The 21,498-nt window shown below is 38.1% G+C and overlaps 1 protein-coding gene across 1 annotated transcript in view; it reads right to left on the bottom strand.

Annotated features, from left to right (window-relative positions):
• Positions 1-21,498, bottom strand: part of CDC5L (cell division cycle 5 like) — a 52,076-nt gene that overhangs the window by 30,078 nt on the left and 500 nt on the right. Inside the window, exons 2-7 of the mRNA XM_072642318.1 lie at positions 19,165-19,268; positions 16,613-16,774; positions 8,780-8,907; positions 7,709-7,808; positions 6,149-6,367; positions 2,920-3,064 (exon numbers count right to left, since the gene is read on the bottom strand). Coding sequence (XP_072498419.1) covers positions 2,920-3,064; positions 6,149-6,367; positions 7,709-7,808; positions 8,780-8,907; positions 16,613-16,774; positions 19,165-19,268 — 858 coding nt within the window. The remainder of the gene's footprint in view (positions 1-2,919; positions 3,065-6,148; positions 6,368-7,708; positions 7,809-8,779; positions 8,908-16,612; positions 16,775-19,164; positions 19,269-21,498) is intronic.

The raw sequence follows: 21,498 nt of genomic DNA, 5'->3' as shown, positions 1-21,498 counted from the left end.
ATTGGGGGGGAAATTGAGTAGCTGACAGTACACACCCACCTCCATTAGAGGCAGAGATCTACCTTCACAAAGGGCTCAAAAGGCAAGTAAATGGCTCAGGAAATGAGCAAAAAACTGAAAAAAGAATCAGACTACGGAATCTTACTTTGGTGACAAGGAAGAACAAAACATGCAAACAGAAGACAAAAAAGTCAAAGCTCCTCCATCAAAAGCCTCCACAAAAAATATTAATTGGTCTCAGGTCATGGAAGAGCTCAAAAAGGATTTTGAAAATCAAGTAAGAGAAGTAGGGGAAAAATTGGGAAGAGAAATGAGAGTGATGTAAAAAAATTATGAGAAACAAGTCAACTGCTTGCTAAAGGAGACCCAAAAAGTGCTGAAGAAAATAACACTGTCAAAAATAGACTAATCCAAATGACAAAAGAGATTCAAAAAGCCAATGAAAAGAATGGCCTAAAAAGCAGAATTGGCCAGATGGAAAAGGAGGTCCAAAAGCTCATTGAAGAAAATAATTCCTTAAAGATTAGAACAGAGAGGATGGAAGTTAATGACTTTATGAAAAAACAAGAAATTATAAAACAAAACCAAAGGAATGAAAAAATAGACAATGTGCAGTATCTCATTGGAAAAGCAATTGACCTGGAAAATACATCCAGGAGAGACAATTTAAAAATTATGGGACTACCTGAAAGTCATGATCAAAAAAAGAGCCTAGACATCATCTTTCATGAAATTATCAAGGAAAACTGCCCTGATATTCTAGAACCAGAGGGCAAAATAAATATTGAAGGAATACACCAATCCCCTCTTGATAGAGATCCAGGAATATTGTAGCCAAATTCCAGAGTTCCCAGGTCAAGGAGAAAATATTGCAAGCAGTCAGAAAGAAACAATTCAAGTATTGTGGAAATACAATCAAGATAACACAAGACCTAGCAGTTTCTACATTAAGGGATTGAAGGGCTTGGAATATGGTATTCCAGAAGTCAAAAGAGCTAGGATAAAAACCAAGAATCACATACCCAGCAAAACTGAGAATAATACTTCAGAGGAAAAAAATGGTTATTCAATGAAATAGAGCACTTTCAAGCATTCTTGATGAAAAGACCAGAGCTGAATAGAAAATCTGACTTTCAAACACAAGAATCAAGAGAAGCATGAAAAAGTAAACAGGAAAGAGAAATCATAAGGGACTTACTATAGTTGCACCGTTTACATTCCTAATGGAAAGATAATATTTGTAACTCTTGAGACTTTTCTCAGTATTTGGGTAGTTGGAGAGATTATATACATATAGACAGAGGGCACAGGGTGAATTGAATAGGAAGGGATGATAAATAAAAAAATAAAATTAAGGGGTGAGAGAGGAATATAGTAGGAGGAGAAAGGAAGAAATGGAATCGAGCAAATTATCTCTCATAAAAGAGGCAAGAAAAAGCTTTTTCAGTGGAGGGAAAAAGAGGGGAAGTGAGAGGGGAAAAAGTGAAGTTTATTCTCATATTTGGCTTAAGGAGGGAATAACATGCACACTCAATTTGGTATGAAAATCTATCTTACACTACAGGAAAGTAGGGAGAAGGGGACAAGTGGGGTGAGAGGAAGGATGATAGAAGGGAGGGCAAATGAGAGGAAGGGTAATTAGAAGCAAACACTTTTGGGGAAGGACAAGGTCAAAAGAGAGAATAGAATAAATGGCGAGCAGGATAGGATGGAGGGAAATGTAGTCTTTCACATGACTTTTATGGAAGTCTCTTGCATAACTACACATGTATAACATATATCAAATTACTTGCCTTCTCAGTGGGGATGGGTGGGGAGGGAGGAAGGGAGACAAGTTGGAACTCAAAGTTTTAAAAAACGAATGTTAAAAATTGTTTTTACATGCAACTGGGAAATAAGAAATACAGGTAATGGGGTAGAGAAATCTATCTTGTCCTACAAGAAAATGGAGGAGATGGGGATAAGGGAAGGAACAGGTGTGATAGAAAGGAGGGCAGATATGGGGAGGCGGTAATCAGAATGCATGGTGTGTTGGGGTAGGGGGAGGGGAGAGATGGGGAGAAAATTTGGAACTCAAAATCTTGTGGAAATGAATGTGGAAAAATATAAATAAATAAATAAAGTTTTAAAAACAGAAAAAACTCAGTGTGCCCTGCCGGTCCTTTCACTTGATTCTCAGAATTTATTTTTTTAAATCCTGCACTGACAAATTAATAGTACTTTAGTTTTCTTTCCACCATTCTAGACCATCTTCAAGCATTCCTCCATTTACTCTAGTTTCACCAATCACAATTAGGCTGAAAAGCTCCTGGTCCCTCTGCCTCATTCTAAACTGACCATGCAGAGAAGGAACTTTATAGGGTTGAAAGATGGCTGTATGGGGGTTGTTATTTTAAACAAAACAGGATTTTCCTTGGTGCTACGCTGCATTTCTAACCAATCAATCCCTCAGATGAAATACCTCAACCAGAGGCAGGAAGAATATGGGGGAAGTCAATAGAGCCAGCAGGCCCATACTCCAACAAAATGAAAGCACATATTCAGTTTCCTTTTCTGAAGGCAAAAGTAAGGCAAAACACTTTTCCAAGGATTCAAACCATGTTCTAAGGCAGTCATAGCATTAGCCAGGTTTGGATCTACTGTGTAGAAGTACCTAAAGTCAGAATAGACACTAGTCTTTCTAGGGATCTTAGCTAGAAACAAGTAAATGTGTTTCTAGGGCTGAGCAGACACCACAAGATTGTGTGGTATAATACAGGAAGTTCCACCACTCTTTGCAGGAGCCTCCAAATTTAATGAGACAATCCATAAGTAAAGAAAAATAGGTAAAATTCAGGGAGATTTCACTATGAATATCTATCATAAAGGATGCATACATGCAATGGTTAACATAACGAAAAAAATCATTTTGCAATTTACCTGAGGTGCAGGAAGTACTAATTTGCTTCTCTTTTTAGTAAATTCTGATACTCCACTGGTTTGAAGAATAGCTGATGGCAAATCAGATTCTTTTTTTCTTTTCAAATGTTGTTTGTCTTTCTTCCTATCTCTACTTTCTTTTTCACTGTCATGAAGTATAGCAGAGAGAAAAAAAGAGGGAGAAAAGGAGTTATATAATTTCCCAATTGAAGAGTGATACCAAAAGATTGGCTGCCAAAAATCAAAAAAGTCAGGAACAACTTTTCCTAAAATGCATTGTTCTCAAACATCTAGTCAAATCAAGTCAATGAGCATTTCTTAAGCACCTGCTACTTGCCATGCAGTGTACTAAGAGTTGGAGGTACAAAGGCAAAAAACAGTTCCTCCCAAGGAGCTCACAGTCTAATCCAGATAGAATAGTCTTCTACACTTATTTTAGAAAACAAAAATCAACCAAAACAGAAAATGAGCAAAACAAAAAAATTTTGTCACCAAAAAAAAAAATGTAATAGCACAAATGAACTGAAAAAGCTAAAATGCCACAAGGCAAGAATGTTCCCATAATATACTCTCAAATGGATTTTTTTTTTTTTTTAGGAGGGAAGAAGGTCTAGAGTTATGATTTAATTGGGCAATGCAATTCCTGAGGACAAAACTCCATTTACCAATTTGGCATTTCAACAACTATTCCAACTAACTCTTTTACAACATGGACTTAGATAAGTGACCAAAAAGGTAAATGACTTTCCCAGAGTTACAGCTGGAAGTAGGACTTGAACCCATGTCTTCTTGACTCCAAGGCCAGCTTTCTAGCCATTATTCAATACTGTCTCTCTTGATAATTTCTTTAAATGTGTCATTTTAGCAAGAACTATGCTGTCAAGAAACACATAAGACCAAATAAAAATAATGCTTGGGAAAAAAAGAACAGAGGAAGAACTCAAGCTAGAACTAAGAGATACTTAAAAAAGGGGGGATATTGGGGGTAGACTAAAGATGTATTGCTATTGCTCAGTTATCTCAACTATGTCTGACTCCTCATTACCCCACTAGGGTTACCTTGGCAAAGATACTGGAGTGGCTTGCCATTTCCTTCTCCAACTCATTTTACAGGCAAGGAAACTGAAGCAAACGGTGAAGTGACTTGCCCAGGGTCACACAGCTAGGAAGTGTCTGAGGCCTGACTTCAGGCCTATCCAGTGCACCACCTAGCTGCCCCAACTAGGGACATAGGAGATCACAAAAGATAAAAGAGACAACCCCAATGACATGAAATTGAAATGCTTTTGCAGGAACAAAATCAAGACAGCTAAGATATGAGGAAAACTGTCCAAAAACTTGAAAAGGAGAAAAATTTTTGCATGGAATATCTCTGAGGAAGGTCTAACAACCAAGATATATAGTTAACAGTATAGACATACATATACATACATATATTTCTTTATGTCACAATTATAAAAGAATAAGAGCCACTCCCCAATTGATAAGTGGTAGGATATGAACAAACATTTCTCAACAGAACTGAAAATTATTATCATATATATCATATAACCATATCAAAGACTGACTCAAATTACTAATAATGAGAATTTAGACTATTACAATAACCTTCTGATTGATCTTTCTGACTCAAGCCTCTCCCTTTTTCAATTCATCTTCCATTCAACTGCCTAAGTGATTTTCCTAAAGCAGAGATTGGACTAGGTCACCCCTAAATCTCATGGCTCCCTATGTCTTCATGATTAAGTAGAAAATGATCAATGTGGCATTTAAAACCATTCACAACCTGGCAGCTTTCCACCTTCCCAGTTTTCTTCCACTTTAATCTCCTCGATGTAGTCTATGATCCAGTGCAAGTGGCCTATCTGCTCTCCCTCAGAGAAGATATTCCATCTCCCAAATGTAAGCCTTCTCACTGGCTGTCCCCCCATGCATAGAATGCTTTCGTTCCTAACAACTGCCTCCTGACTTCCCTGCCTCCCTTCAAGACTCAGCAGGAGGCCTATGTCGGTGAGATTCCCCTCACTACTAATGACTACCCTCTAAGATTATCTTCCATTTACCCTCCATGTATCTTGAATATACATAGTTATTTGCATATTATCTCTCCCATTAGAAAGTGAGCCCCTTGAGGTCAGGAACATATTTTTGCCTTTCTTTATATCACGAATACTTTGTATCACCAACACAGTAAGTACCTGCTAACTAACTTCCTGACTGACATGCACATTAAAACAACTGTGAGATTTCACCTCACACCTAGAAAACTGACAAAAATGACAAAAGATTAAAATAGTGCCAGAAGGGTTGTGGGAAAAGGCACACTCTTTTGATGCAGTATTGGTGCACTATAAACTGGTACAAACATTCTAGATAACAATTTGGAAAACAGAACTAAGGTGAATAAAATGCCCGGGCCCTCAACACAGAGATCCCACTGCTGAGCATATACCTCAAGGTCATTAATGATAAAAAGAAAGGATCCATAAACACCAACATAAGAAGAACAGTGTTTCTATGCTAAATATAATGGAAATAAAGTGGGTAACCATAAATTGGGAATGGTTAAACAAACTGTGGTACATGAATTTAACAGAACATTGTTGTAGCATAAGAAATTATGACTGTGAGAAATTCAGAGAATAGGAAGACTTAGGGAAGTAAGCAGAACCAAGAAAACAACATATACCAGTACAACAAAGTAAACAGAAAGAACAAAAAAAATGCAATTGAATATTGTGTAATTATAGTGACCAAGACAGAGAAGTGAATTTAAGTCCTTCTCTTCCTTGCAGAGGTGGGAGAAAGGGGGTATAGAACATTGCCTGTGCAGCTAGGCTCAGGAGAAGTGTTAAACTGCTTTTGCATTCCTCTTTCCTTTATTCTTTGTTATAAAGAATGACCGGCTGGATACAGGGTTGGGGGGCAGGGGGAGATATGTTTGTAAATGAAGGTAATATGATAATAAAAGATAATTTAAAAAATTTTGAGAAAATGCAGAGGTACATAATTATGGATACAGAATGCTATATATGCTTTCAAAGATGAACAATTAAACTTGGAAAGGACAGAGAAAGAATGCTTTCTTGTTTATTGCTTGATTCATTTGGTTCTACTCTGTTAAATGGCTAAGAGTTTTATATAAGATTTTCCTCCTTATAGCTGACTATCTTTTGAGATGGTGCACTTTATAAAATGAAAATTTCAAAAAAAGATTCAGGCTACTCACGATCTTAACTCCCCATCAAGATCTTGTTGTCGCAACTTCTTAAAGTCAGCATCAAGGGCCTGATAATTTTCTTCAGATGTGTCATAAAAACCTGGAGCAGGCTTTTTTTCAAATGGAATTTCTGCATTATAATCTACTCCTCTCTTCTTTTTCCTTTTCTTCTGAATTTCTATGCCGGCTGCTCGAAGTTCTCTTCTCTTCTGGAGGGCAGCAAGGCGCCTGAGGAATGAAAAAAGGATTAAAATTAGAAAAAGAAAAGTGACGTGCAACTTTATAAGGTGAAGTAGACAGCTTACTGTTTACATTTATATCAGGCAATCTAACCTGCAGAAAAAACAAATGGATATATTTATATATTTGTCTATTTTAGTAGAGCTATTTTTGCCTTTGCTTAAAAAAAAATTTAAGAATCTTTAAAACACCAATTTTCAAACACATCAGGGAGTCTCAGGTTCACCTGCCAGACTCTAAATTGCACAGCTATGAGGATTTGTGTAGTTGGAGTCAAGAGACAGAGACACAGATAGAGAGACAAGTTCTTTGATCATACCTTCTTCCTAGTAGCTATCCCCAAAGATAGAAGTGACATGGGGCAGAGAATATGTCATCCCTGATCCTGCCACTATCTCAACCGGATGACAAAAAAATCAGGCAGCCTTTCCAGGTCTGGATAAATTATCCTGATAAAACTGAATAATGAGACTAGAAAGAGTGCAAAGTAGGTCCTGATACTGTATGTACTGAAACTATACGGCAAGCAGAAATTAAAAACTATAAAACCAACCCGAGCAGCTCTAATAACCTCGAGAGGGAGCTTTACATACTCTTAAACTTGGGGCAATTAAGGACTGATTATTCAACCATCTCGGCCCAGAGAGCAAATATGGGCAAACCTGTACAACAACTAAATACTTTGTCTTCAGTGGCTAGACAACTAAGCAAAAGAAACACAATAAGAAAAGAAAGCAATGAAAATAGAAGAAAAAGAAAAGACTTACTAGGATATAATCTCAAACACTCTAAACACCCTAAAAAAAAAAATAAGAGCAAATTTTCCTTCTAGAATTAAAATGGAAAGGCATTTCCATTAAGTTCAAGGAAAAAATCTAAAGTTTAGTTAGAGAAGACTCTCTTTTTAGTCAGAAGAGTGCCTCGTATGTCAAAAGTGCCTCCTACTATCAGTTAATTAGCAGTCATGTCAAAACATAGAGTATCAGTGAGCTTCTAGTCATAAAATTATGTTATAAATTATCCTCTTTGTTTATGAAACAATGTTAGGATATAATATTAATAACTAGTAAAAAGTAAATTCCAAGCAACAAAAAAAGCACTATTTTTGCTACAACTTCTAAAACCTACCATTTCTGCAACTATGTTGTTTATTTAACAGGAAAAAACTAGGACACCATTAAAGTATTAGGAAAATGAGACTAGGAAATAACAATAAGTAAAGATGAACAATTCTTTAATATTCACAAAATGGTGAAAAGAAGCACAATACTTTCATTGGGTTTGTAACTGTGTTGGTTAGCAAATGACTCTCAGTGAAGAAAATCAGACCTTGCTTCTTCCAGCTGTTTCTCTCTTGCTTTCCTCTTGGCCTTCTTTCCTTGCGTGTTTGCCAGACGTGCTCTAGCTTCCGAAAGCATTTCAAGTTCATCTGTGGGAGGGAAAAAAACCTTAATGCTTCTCTCAGAAAAATACTGTCAATCTATATAGTACAAATGATTCTTTCCTCTTGACATGAAACTTACTGAACTTCCTTTCTAAATAACCTTTTAAAAAAATATTGAAATTAAACACCCAATACTCATGTAGAGATCCAAAAGCCCTAATCTTTTCAATTTCATCATCAACTCAATATCTCTAACGAAATCCAACACACACTACAAAGGGAAGTTGTTCATATTCCAAGTAATTTTTTCCTTCAAGTGTATTTTTTCCCTTTAACACTATTCCCCTTAAGAGGTTTGCCGTCAGTAAAACAGCATTACTAACACGAGTCACTACTGCAAGTCAATTTGAGGATTTATATGTCTATGCAGAATTGAGTGCATTTGTATAGCCTTTTAAACTTTTTCAAAACATTCTCACATCTATCATCTCATTGACCTGAAGGTCAATAACCCTGTGAGGTAATAATAAGACAGAATTTACATAGCACTTACTATATGCCAGACACTGTGCTAAGGTGCTTTACAAATATCATCCCATCTGATCCTCACAACCACCCTGGGGTAAATGAGCTATTCCCAGTGTCATATGTATTTGCAAACTGGGGCTCAGAGACATTAAACTTCCCCAAGGCAATCTAAGTCACTCATAGCAGAATTAGGAGCAAGGTTCAGATGTCCTGGCTCCTCATCTTAACTTCTTTGTCGCAATAACTACATAGGTACTTTGCATTATTCATTTGATGAAAATTAGATAAAAGAACCACTGGTTAAAAGAGCAGCTATAATGTGTGAAAGGAAACAAAAAAAGGGGGAAAACCACTGAAGAGAAAGTATTAAGAAAAAGAATAATTGACAAAAGGTTTCCAAAAGTCAAGAAGAAACCCCAAAGAGGTAAAATGAAGAAGTGTCTGAGCAATTTAAAGTTAAAACAATTTCCCCATGGGAAAACACTTGCCCTCATCCATATCAATTGGATCAGGTCTGGCTGGTTTCGTTTCTGGATTTGGATCAATCTCTCCAGGTTTAAGCTTTCGTGGATCATCTGCTGTCTCTTCCTCATTGTCTCTTTGGGCAGCTTTATCCCTGGAAAGAGGGCATCAGATTACCTATACGATTAATTCTAAGAAATGTACATTTCTCCCACCTTTAGGTTTCTATCCATGAAAGAGTCAGAATTAAAAAGTCCTAAGAGAAAAAAAAAAATCACCTTCCTTTATGAGTTTCTTACTGCTTTTACTAAATAAAAGCTAGCAGAAAAAAAATTGTTATACAAAACATTTTACTTCACAGTTGACACTTAGTTTAAAAATTGTGACATTTAGCATCTTCTGTCCCCTTACTGCTACATTTATTCTACAAATGTCAAATTCCTTTGTTTTCTGGTTATCAGACTTTTGTCTAAGGACACAAGTATTTTCTGTACTCTGCGGTTTCTCTTCTAATACTGTCTTCATTGATTTCATACATGTAAAATGTTTTAAAATTTTATGAGGTCAAAATTTTCTAGTTTGTTTTTAATGTTCTATCTCTCTTTGTTTACATGAAAATCTCCCCTTACCCATAGTTGTGAATAATCCCTGATCTCATTCCTCCTAACATTTTCATGTGGTCCCATTTCCATTTTGAACTAGTAGTAGTTTCCCTTTCTTTTTGTCAAAAGTGTCTTGCAGGTGTATTTATACAAATGGTCCTCAGTCCATGGCATACCCCTTTCACTCCTGCAGGGCTGGTGGCAGAGGTGCAGGAAACCAAAGGGAGAAGATGCTAAGAATCACACAATTTTCAGACCATCATTAAACTCTGTTGATACTCTAAATGTGAGATCCTCATTCAGTGACTGAACCAATGGACATATGCCTAGAGGAGCTGAATCATATCAATCTTGGGATTCTTGCTACAAATTAAATCAGAAAAAGTAATTTGCAGCTAAATAGATGGATGGTAAAGAAATAAGCTGGCAGTGTAACTTATATCATATACCCACGAGCAGCAAGAAACATTGTTTCATGACATATCTGGTCATCAATTATTGCAAAACTAATAAGCCTTTGCAAAAAAAAATCATGAAAATAACTGCAGCTTATACATTAACACTGGTTACTGAGATTTAGTGGTAGGCAAATTCTACAAAGAACTTGATAGGTCCTCTGAATCAAATCAACATATGCTCTGACACTTGGTAATTTAAATGTAAAGGTGGGAAAAAGAAGGATAGGATAAATTTATGGGAGAGCATGGCTCAAGAAGAGAAATGAGAGAAGCCAATGACAAAATTTACAGAAAGTCTCACATTTCTATACTATGAATACACTCTCCAAAAAATGAATCTGCAGGTATCGGATTTGGTGAGTATCAAATAACACCATAAAGAACAAAATAAATTATATTTTAATAGAAAAAAATATACTGCAGATATGAATCAGCTCCCATCATAGCTGAATCATCTGTCTTTCTAGTCAGACCTTAAACTTGCCAGTTAAGATCAAAGTTAGTTTAAAAAAAAAAACCTCAAGAAAAGGAATTTAAAAAAATATATGACTGAAAACAACTTAACCCTGAGACTTATTTAAACAAGTTATTTAACATGAAAAATAAGAAATGGGCAACAGAAATTACAGAGAAACCAAATCTAATTATCTAAAACAAGTTCAACCCAATGTAAATTAACTGTCACAACAAAAAGACAAAAAAAATTACCTTAGAAAACTTCTGATTTATTTGCCAAACAGAAAGATAGCTGCCAAAAGCAACAGTAGGCAGGAATGTAAATAGGTAAAAGCTTACAAAAAAGAATGATGGACAATTATAACAGAATCATCTCATGAAGAAGTGGAAAGTAAAACAGTTCAAAGAAAGCTTGGCAAGACATCTAAATATGCCATGTCATCCCAAATTCATTCAAGAATGAAAGTGGAAGAAGAACAAGAAACATTAGAAAAATGGAAAATTACAAAAACCATTTCAACAAAGTGTTCTCTCTCCATCAAGGATAGTGTACTAAAGAGAACAAAATGGGGAAAAGGTGAGAGAGAAAGACAGAGAGTGCACTGAGGGACTCATATACAACATATAAGATATTTGAGTGAGCAGAATATGTAAAAGGCAGGGGAAAAAAATCTCAGACCTTATACCAAAAAAAGGGCAACTGAGAGAATATCAACTCCCTTCATCTATGTAAAATCTTTATGAGTCATTTATATATGAACCAAGTCATTTATATAAGAATCAAATATATACATATATGAATATATGTATATAAATAAATATTTATATATGATGAGGTAGGCTTATGTGAACAATTTTAAACAATGGACCATATATTTACCATTTCATAATTAATTGAAACCATAAAGAATGATTTCACTTTGTCGATTATGAAAATGCTTTTTGATTCGGCAAGATAGAATGCCACCTTACAGACTCTTTTACATGTCTCCCATCTATGTGTCAAAAACATTCAAAATTCATTAGGAGATATAACAGAAAGGAACCTGTTCGATAACCCCCAATTATAAACATCAGACAAGGCATAAAAAAGGGAGACATACGTTCTCCAAAGGTAATCATCACTTTGATGTTGAAGAGTCAACACAAAGTCCTTGTCCAAAAGGGATTCCTTGTGGATGGTGAGGTCTTGCAGATGACATTGAACAGATTATAATAAGTCCCAGATCCTGCAGAGCCTCCCAGAAGAGAACTGTAATCCCTTAATGAAATTTGGCTTGTCCATCCACACAGGAAAGACCAATTGCCAGGATTTCAACAAGATTTCAACAAATATCTGGATGGGCATGCTAGAGAGGTGGTCCAATGGTATGTTTATCTTGGATAGACAATACAGATGAACTAGTTAGGCCTAGAGTTAAACAGGAAAAGGAGAACAGGTTGGACTGCTTTCAAGAAATTACAAAGCTCTTTTAGCAACCCAGGAGTTCCATGAAAGCAAAAGCCAACCTTTTCAATATTAATATTCAACTGGGGTTATTATATAACAGCAGGAAAGATTGCAATTGCATTTGAAGCATTAAAAATGAGAAAACTAAAAAAAAAAAAAATCACAGAGAGCAATGGAAAGGCACATGGTGGGTGTGAGTAGGCTGTTGCCCATAACCAATAAGAAACTCTGGAGAAAAAGACACAACATGACGGGAAATGGAGATGAGTTGGTCACATAGCCAAGAGGCAGAGAGCCAGAAGACTCCACTAGTACCTTGGCAATGTTCAGACAAAATGAGGAAGGTCTCCAGCATGTTGGGAATAGCCCATATGGTGAACTTTTTGGAAGGACATGGACAAGAATCACGTAGGATGGGCAACCATGGATGGATTGTACAAGACAGGACTTGAATCCAGGTCTCCCTGCACTCTAAGGACAACTTACTATCTACTACTCCATACTGTCATTTGTAGTAATTTTGAACAAATTTCCACGTAAAGCACTCTGTAAACGTTAAAGCACTAGGTTAGCTTTTAGATATAATTATCATTTCTTGGTTTTTCTTAATACTGTACAGAAATGCTACTGAGTTTATGAATTTCTTTTATCCTGATAACATTACTGACATTGTCATCTCAATTAGTTTCTTCACCGATTCTCTGAGGTTTTCTACATAACCACAATGTCATCTGCAAAGGGTTGGTTTGACTCTTTCTGTGCCAGTGCCTTTATGCCTCTGACTTTGTTCTCCTAACTAGCATTTCTAGAACTATGTTTAATAATAAGTGGAGAAAGTTGATTTACTCCTCTTGGTGCCTGGAAACCTTCCAGCTCTGAGAAAGGCGAAATCACAGAATCAGAGAACGTGAGACTTGGAAAAGGCATCAACAGCTCTCTAGTCCAACCCATAATAGAAATGACAACTGGCCATCCCACCTATCCTGAAGACCTCCAAGGCAGGGGAAACAATACCTCTTTAGGCAGACCATTCTATTTCTGAACAGCTGTAATTGTTAGGAATTTCTACTTTATATCAAGCTTAGAAATGCCTTCTTTGCAACTTCTACCTCTTGCTCCAAGTTCTGCCTTCCGTGGCAAAACAGAACAATCTAACTCTCTTCCATGTAATGGCACTTCAGCAATCACGCCCCTGAGTCTCATCTTCTCTAGGCATCCAGAACTGGATACAGTACTTCAGATAAGGTCTAACAAAAGGCAGAATACAGTGGAACTATCACTTCTATTTCTTAGAAGCTTTGTCCTTCTTAAGATCACATCATCTTGGGGGCGGAGCCAAGATGGTGGACTAGAAAGACACACTTACGCAGGGTCTCCCCACAGCCCACAAAATACCTGTAAAGAGGGACTCTCAACAAATTCTGGAGCAGCAGAAGTGGAGAACAACAGAGCGGAGGAGATTTCCAGCCCACGGTGACCTGAAAGGCCCACGGAAATACCAGTTGCACCAGAAGTGGAGCGGAGCTCAGAGCCCAGCCCAGCCTTGGCCGCATGGCTGGACGAGACTCTGGGAGGAGGACACCTCAGGGGCGGAATCTCCAGTCACAGCATCGGGTCCTCAGATCCTTCAACCCACAGGTGCCAAAGGTCAGTGACAGGGATTTATCAGCTGGCCCGGAAGGGAGAAGGGCCTTCCCATAGCTCCAGCAGCAGGCAGCAGCCATAGAGGCTGCACAGCAGGCCGTAGTCCGCCCCATTGTTGGAGCGTAAAAACCCGTGGGGGCACTGAAGAGCTGAGTCTTACTTCAGCCCTGTGTGAGCTAGTCTTTGTCTCACACTGAATGGCGGCCCTGCCCATCCAGCTTATCTGAAAATCAGCCCCCAGTGCTGACTTGGCAGAACTGGAGGACAGGTAGCTGTGGAGAGGTAACTGCTAAGATTCTGGGCATATAAATCCCTCTCTGCGTCCAGACCAGTACATGCTTGATCATGCCACCTTGCCACCTTGGAGGAACTGAGATCTCACAGATTCCCAGGGTATACCCTACTCTTGACAAAGGACCCAAAAGTCAAGTAACTGGTTGGGAAAATGCCCAAAAGAGGGACAAAAAATAAGACCATAGAAGGTTACTTTCTTAGTGAACAGATATCTCCTCCCATCTTTTCAGATGAGGAAGAACAATGCTTATCATCAGGGAAAGACATAAAAGTCAACGCTTCTGTATCCCAAACATCCAAAATAAATATTCAATGGGCTCAGGCCATCGAAGAGCTCAAAAAGGATTTTGAAAATCAAGTTAGAGAGGTGGAGGAAAAACTGGGAAGAGAAATGAGAGAGATGCAAGAAAAGCATGAAAAGCAGGTCAACACCTTGCTAAAGGAGACCCAAAAAAATGCTGAAGAAAATAACACCTTGAAAAATAGGTTAACTCAATTGGCAAAAGTGGTTCACAAAGACAATGAGAAGAATGCTTTAAAAAGCAGAATTAGTCAAATGAAAAAGGAGGCCCAAAAGCTCACTGAAGAAAATAGTTCTTTCAAAATTAGAATGGAACAGATGGAGGCTAATGACTTTATGAGAAACCAAGAAATCATAAAACAAAACCAAAAGAATGAAAAAATGGAAGATAATGTGAAATATCTCACTGGAAAAACAACTGACCTGGAAAATATATCCAGGAGAGACAATTTAAAAATTATGGACTGCCTGAAAGCCATGATCAAAAAAAGAGCCTAGACATCATCTTTCATGAAATTATCAAGGAAAACTCCCCTGAGATTCTAGAACCAGAGGGGAAAATAAATATTGAAAGAATCCACCGATTACCACCTGAAACAGATCCAAAAAGAGAAACTCCTAGGAACATTGTGGCCAAATTCCAGAGTTCCCTGGTCAAGGAGAAAATATTGCAAGCAGCTAGAAAGAAACAATTCAAGTATTGTGGAAATACAATCAGGATAACACAAGATCTAGCAGCTTCTACATTAAGGGATCGAAGGGCATGGAATATCATATTCCAGAAGTCAAAGGAACTAGGACTAAAACCAAGAATCACCTACCCAGCAAAACTGAGTATAATACTTCAGGGGAAAAAATGGTCTTTCAATGAAATAGAGGACTTTCAAGCATTCTTAATGAAAAGACCAGAGTTGAAAAGAAAATTTGACTTTCAAACACAAGAATGAAGAGAAGCATGAAAAGGTAAACAGCAAAGAGAAGTCATAGGGGACTTACAAAAGTTGAACTCTTTACATTCCTACATGGAAAGACAATATTTGTAACTCTTGAAACTTTTCAGTATCTGGGTAGTTGGTGGGATTACACACACACAGAGACAGAGAGCACAGAGTGAATTGAATAGGATGGGATCATATCTTAAAAAAATGAAATTAAGCAGTGAGATAGAAACATAATGGGAGGAGAAAGGGAAAAATGGAATGGGGCAAATTATCTCTCATAAAAGAGGCAAGCAAAAGACTTTTTAGTGGAAGGAAAAAGAGGGGAGGTGAGAGAAAAACATGAAGTTTACTCTCATCACATTCGACTAAAGGAAGGAATAAAATGCACACTCATTTTGATATGAAAACCTATCTTACAATACAGGAAAGTGGGGGATAAGAGTTAAGCAGGGTGGGGCGAAGGATGGAAGGGAGGGCAGTGGGAGGAGAGAGCAATTTAAAGTCAACACTCTTGGGGAGGGACAGGATCAAAAGAGAGAACAGAAGCAATGGGGGGCAGGATAGGATGGAGGGAAATATGGTTAGTCTGACACAACGCAACTATTATGGAAGTCATTTGCAAAACTACACAGATATGGTCTATGTTGAATTGCTTGCCTTCACAAAGGGAATGGGTGGGGAGGGAGGGATGAAGAAAAGTGGGAAGTCAAAGTTTTAGGAACAACTGTCGAGTATTGTTCTTGCTACTAGGAAATAAGAAATACAGGTAATGGGGCATAGGAAGTTATCTGGCCCTACAGGACAAAAGAAAAGCTGGGGACAAGGGAAGGGAGGGATGTTAGAAGAGAGGGCAGATTGGTGATAGGGGCAATTAGAATGCTCAGCATTTTGGGGTGGGGGGAGGGGAGAAATGGAGAGAAAAATTTGGAACCCAAAATTTTGTGAAAATGAATGTTAAAAGTTAAATAAATAAAATTTAAAAAAAAAAAGGATCACATCATCTTTTCTGGCTGCCACATCACTCTGCTGACTCACATTGAGCTTTCAGTCTCCTAAAATGTCCAGATCTTTTTCAGAACTGTTATTTAGCCATGCCTTTACCACCCTGGACTTGTAAAGCTGACTTCTGTGTACCCAAGTTAAAGACTTTACATTTGTTCCTAATAAATTTTCTTTTATTAGATTCATAGAAATCTGATTTTATCATCTAGTGTGTGAGCTATTCCTTAACAACTTTGTGTCCTCTACAAATTTGATGATCATACATCTATCCCTTTTTCCAAATCAGAGATAATGACTGAACAGGACAGAGTCAAAAACACATCCCAAGAACACTCCTTCTGCCATGCTGATAATGAGTCCTAAACAACTATTCTTTGAGTCTAGCCATTCAACTAGTTCTGAATCCTAGTTCTAATTATATGAACATCTAATGCATATCTCTCCATCTTCCCTGTGACTAGTAACCTTCTTCAATTTAATTGAAATTTGAGACAATTCACACTCCTGATCAATCCATGTTAGCAGATGGCAGGCTTAAAGCTAAACAACATAAGGCTACCGATACTGATTTTAACCATTAAAGAATTTTCTTTTAAATTAGCTCCTTTACTTTTATTTAGATCTGCAACTGTTTAAAATCAAAAGAAGTAATCCAAAGTTTTCTTCAACATTGTGTACAATTTGAATTTTTTATGCCAAAGACTCACTCACAGGAGAAATTCATAGTGCTCCAAGCACTGTGCAGCAGTACGACCAATGATCGGGGCAATGGTTCTCCACTGGGTTGGCATCAATTTGGCCAGATGCAAAAGCTTTTCTTCCTCCTCTCTAGACCATTCTGTTTTTTTAATGCTTGGGTCCAGCCATTCATACCTGTAACAAAGAAATGGGTTATCCCATAAGTGGCAACATCAACTGATTCTTTTGTATCTTGCATGGCCCCCTTATCAGTTTCTCGTCCTAAAAGCATACCGAAGATTATCTTGTTCCCTTCCTTTCAAAGTTACCTTCCTCCTCCTTTTTATTATCACATTCCTGCCTCTAATCACTCCCTATCTGCCCAGTATTCCTAGTAAGTTTTTCTCTTCCCTTCCCACTATCACTGTTGAAGCCACTCTGCCCAAAGACCCATCCCCACTTAGGGTCAGGTTTCTCCATTCACCACGAACACTCCCAAATGTATTTAGGATGATATTTTGGGCTATTTAGGTTTAAATGCATTTTTATTTATTTAAACATATTATATAAAGGTAAATCCACAGATTGGGTTTGGTTTTCTTACTATTTCCTAATGCAAATAGGAGAGACTTCTGTTAAATACTAAGTTAAATCAATTTTTGTAGTCTGGGGGTATAACCGTCACAATACATCAAATATATCAAGGGTACATCAAGGGTCTGGGAGGCAACTTCCTTTAAAACACTTTAACAAAAATTTATACTCTTAGAAAGTTGCCTGAAACCTAGAACAGCTAGGTGAATTACCCATAATCAAAAAGCTTACAAGTATCAGAGACAAGATTTGCATCAATCAATCAAGTATTTCTGAAGACCTGAGAAAGAATCCTATCTCAATCTTTTACTAGCTATATGACTCATGGCAAACCACTTAAATCTCTCTTAACATTCGTTTCCTCATCTGTAAAATGAGGATAATATAAATACCTACTTCACAGGGTCGTTGTGAGGATCATGAGATGACACAGGTGAAACCCTCTAAACATTTACTTAAAGAATTATATATTACTAATTTATAATAGTAACTATCATTACTATCATTGTCGTTATTAAGCATCTACTCCATGTTAGGCACTCAACTCAGTGCTAAGGATACAAATTCAGTGAATGAAACCAGACCTATTACCAAGAACCAAGTCCAACACTTTATCCACTTCACCATACTACCTCTCTAACTTTAGTAATGACAATAATAATAATTGCAATCATTTATTTCAAGGCATACAAAGCTCTATGTGTGTTTGGAAGGCTCTGAAGAAAAGTATGGGAAAGAAGAGGTATTAGACTGACTATCAAACTGAAGGTCTACAGAGCCGTTGTGCTGACCTCATTGTTACCTGCCTGTGAAATCTGGACAGTCTATCAGAACCATGCCAGAAAACTGACTCTCTTCCATTTGAACTGTCTTAGGAAGATTCTGAAGATCACCTGGCAGGATAAGGTACCAAACACTGACATCTTTCTTGAACTAAACTGCCAAGCATTCAAACTACGCTTCAGAGAGCACTACTCCGATGGGCTGGCCACGTTGGTTAAATGCAAAACGTACACTGCCAAAAAGACTATCTTACAGAGAACTCACACAGGGCAAGCAATCACATGGTGGTCAGAAGAAGCAATACAAGGACACTCTCAAGGTTTCTCTCAAGAACTTTGGCTTTGTGCGACATGGGAGACACGGGCACAGGACCACTCAGTATGGCGTTCCCACATCAAAGAAGGCACTGTGCTCTATGAGCAAAGCAAAACTGAAACAGCTCAAAGGAAATGCAGATGCACAAACTGATAGTATCCATCCCAAGTGTTCACATGAACTATTTGTGCCCCAACTGTGGTAGAGCACTCCAAGCTCATATTGGTCTGAATAGTCACAGTCAGACACATTGAAACTTGACTTTACCATGGTGATGTCATTTTCGTCCTCTTTGAAAACGAAGGACAACAACCATATACACATATCTCATTCGATATTCATCAACTATAGGCACAACAAATATTATTATCCCCTTTTTACGGATGAGGAAACTGAATCTCACAAAAGGTAAGGGGCTTGACCTTGGTCACAGAGCTTGTATTTCAAATTTATGTCTTACCTGACTCAAAATCCACTGTTCTTTCCACTAAACACACTATTTTTCACTGCAACAGTGGGAATGAAGAGGATATTTTCCCAATGTCAAACATGAATTTTTAGTTCAGAATCTATTCCTAAGCTTCTTGTAACTTCTATTTATGCTTTAGAATTTCCAAAGTTCTGATGCATTTCTTCCACCCATGCCATAGAGCAAGTGTGCTTATTCCAATTTGCCAGGAAACTGAGGCCCAAATGTGTGAAGTGACTTGCTCAAAGTCAAACAAGTTCACAAGAGAACCAGGACTAGGACCTAGTTTTCCTGACTCTCAGATCTTTACACTACACTCTTAATTCCTGTTCTTAACTAAATTCAAAGAACTACCACACTTCCCCTATTACCATTAAGTACACATTAAGTTTTTCCAAGGTTCCCTTTGCTGACTTGCACATACCATCTGGCCTTGCACTGCTTTGCTGATTTCCTATGCAACAGTGAAGCAATCCGAGACCACTGGTTCTTTCCATATTTCATTACCGCTGCTTTGAGAATTTCATCCTAAGAAAATGAACAAGAAAAAGATTTAACAAACAAAAATTATTTTTCACCAGAAAGAATCAATCTAGCTTAGTTCTGATAAGGTTTCTGTAGTCTTCCAAGCAAGGTTAGGGAACACCCCTTCCTGTCCCCCTCCAAAAAGAGGATGGGAAATTGTGCAGCTGTAAGAGACCTTAAAAAGTTATGTGATTCAATGGTTTCACTCCATCAATGAAGAAACTGAGGCCAACGGAAGTAAGGTGATTCCCAAAGCAGCCTGGCTGACACCTGACAGATCTGGTACTAACTCATCTGACTCTTCCATTGAGTCCCTTTCCACTATACCATGACAGACAGAAAGCTGGACATGTAGTCCCAAAGGCTGTTTTGAATTCTACCACTGATATTCACTCCCTTAATATTGACAAGAAACTTGACTTCTCTACATTTCATTTTCTTCAATGGTAAAACAGGGATAACTAATATAGTACCCACCTCACAGAGGAGTAAATATATATGTAAACTACTGGGCAAACTTGAAAACATTATGTAAAGTTTACCTACTGCTATTATTACACTGGCTTAATATCTCTATAGGAGGCTTGGGCCTGGAAATTCATGGGTAAATCTAGGTCTATCTTCAAAGAGTGTTGACAGTACATTAATTGTCAAAAAATTGTCAAAATTGTCAAAAAACATTTAAATAAAGGAGGGTCACTGGTCCAAGGAGTGCCCCTCCAGGGCGCCCGCCCCCCCAGAGGGAGCCCCAGGAATCAATGCCTATGGAACTGTGCACATGTGACCAGAAGGGACATTGGAGGAAAGATTGTCCCCAAGGTTGGAAAAGTGGTGCAGCCTCCCCCAGTAACTAGTCTTCTCAAGACTTCGTGTTTTTGTCCTTCATTGTCGAAGAGGACCATGGCATCAGAGAAATGATGACATGACTTGCACTTGACTTTGTTTTGAGTGAGGGAGGGCTGTGCAGGTCACCAGCCTCACTTTTCCTCCAGAGCCATCTGAATCCAGTACCAGATATTCATCAGGATGACTGCAGATGGCCCAGGATGCAATGGGAGACCTTGGCCTTTTTAGGCTAGGCCTTTTCAGGTACTCACTTAGAAGGAGGTAACACCCATTGAGTTGAATAGGCCTCTTCCAGAAGTAATCAGGGAATGGCCCTTTTAATGAACCAATGAAAAAAATAAGTAAATCAAACTGGGAGGGAAAAAGAAACTGTTACTATTGATAATCACTCTAAGCCAGCCATTAAGCGGAGCTTGGGCAAGGACCTATAGTTGTCCAACTTCAGAGTGCACTGGGTTTAAGGTTTTGGGAAAAGAAAGGAAAGAAAGAAGGAAGATCACTGAAGAACTAAAAAAGTACAGAAAAAAGGACAAAGAACCTTCTCCAGAAGGTTCAGAGGTTAGATATAAAGGAACAAGACAGCTCTGAAACTAACAAACTGAATTTATTCTATTCTTTTAAAAACAAGCAATATTTTTATTTTTATACGTAATCTTTTTTCTATTTGTTGAATATGGAAGGTCACATTTATGGGTGTTTGTAAAGTTCAGAGTAACAAAAAATAGAAATTACTGAAGCATGAAAAAAGGGTATCATTTGGAAGGAGGATTAGATGTGTTCAGAGAACAGAATCCAGTACAATCAGTGGAAGTACAAGAAGCAGCTAGATGGCACAATACGTAGAATGCTGCACTTAGAGTCAGGAAGACCTAAATTCAAAACCTGCCTCACACGTTTAATATTCACGGGACCCTGTCTGCCTTAGTTTCTTCATCTGTTTGATGCGAATAATAACAGTACCTTCCTCCCAGAGGGGTGGTGAGGATCCCAGGAGATTTGTAAAGCACTTTGCAGACCCTATAACGGTGTATAAAGGCTAGCTATTATTGTATCATTATTATTATTTCTGAGTCGGCAGAAAACCAATTTTGATTTGGCCCAAGGAAAAACTCCCTAGAAACGAGACCCATCCGAAAGGACCACTCTTGATTCCGTAAACGGCTCCCTGGAGGAGGTGTGCCAACTGGGCTTTAGAGGATAAAGGGAAGTGCAGCATTCTGGGGCAGATAGGAACGGCATTCCAGCCCCGAGGGGCAGTAGGAGCCAAAGCACCGGGGGCGGGAGAATGGAGCGCTGCCCACCGGCCCAGCCTTGCCCGCATCACAGAGTGCGTGGAATGCATGAGAGAAGCCTGGAAAGGCAGGGGGTGGCGCCAAATTAAAGCGCA

Source organism: Notamacropus eugenii, chromosome 2, assembly GCF_028372415.1.
Source record: "Notamacropus eugenii isolate mMacEug1 chromosome 2, mMacEug1.pri_v2, whole genome shotgun sequence".
NCBI classification, from domain to species: Eukaryota; Metazoa; Chordata; class Mammalia; order Diprotodontia; family Macropodidae; genus Notamacropus; species Notamacropus eugenii.
Note: the sequence above shows the minus strand (reverse complement) of the source record. Positions and strands in the feature narration are given on the sequence as shown.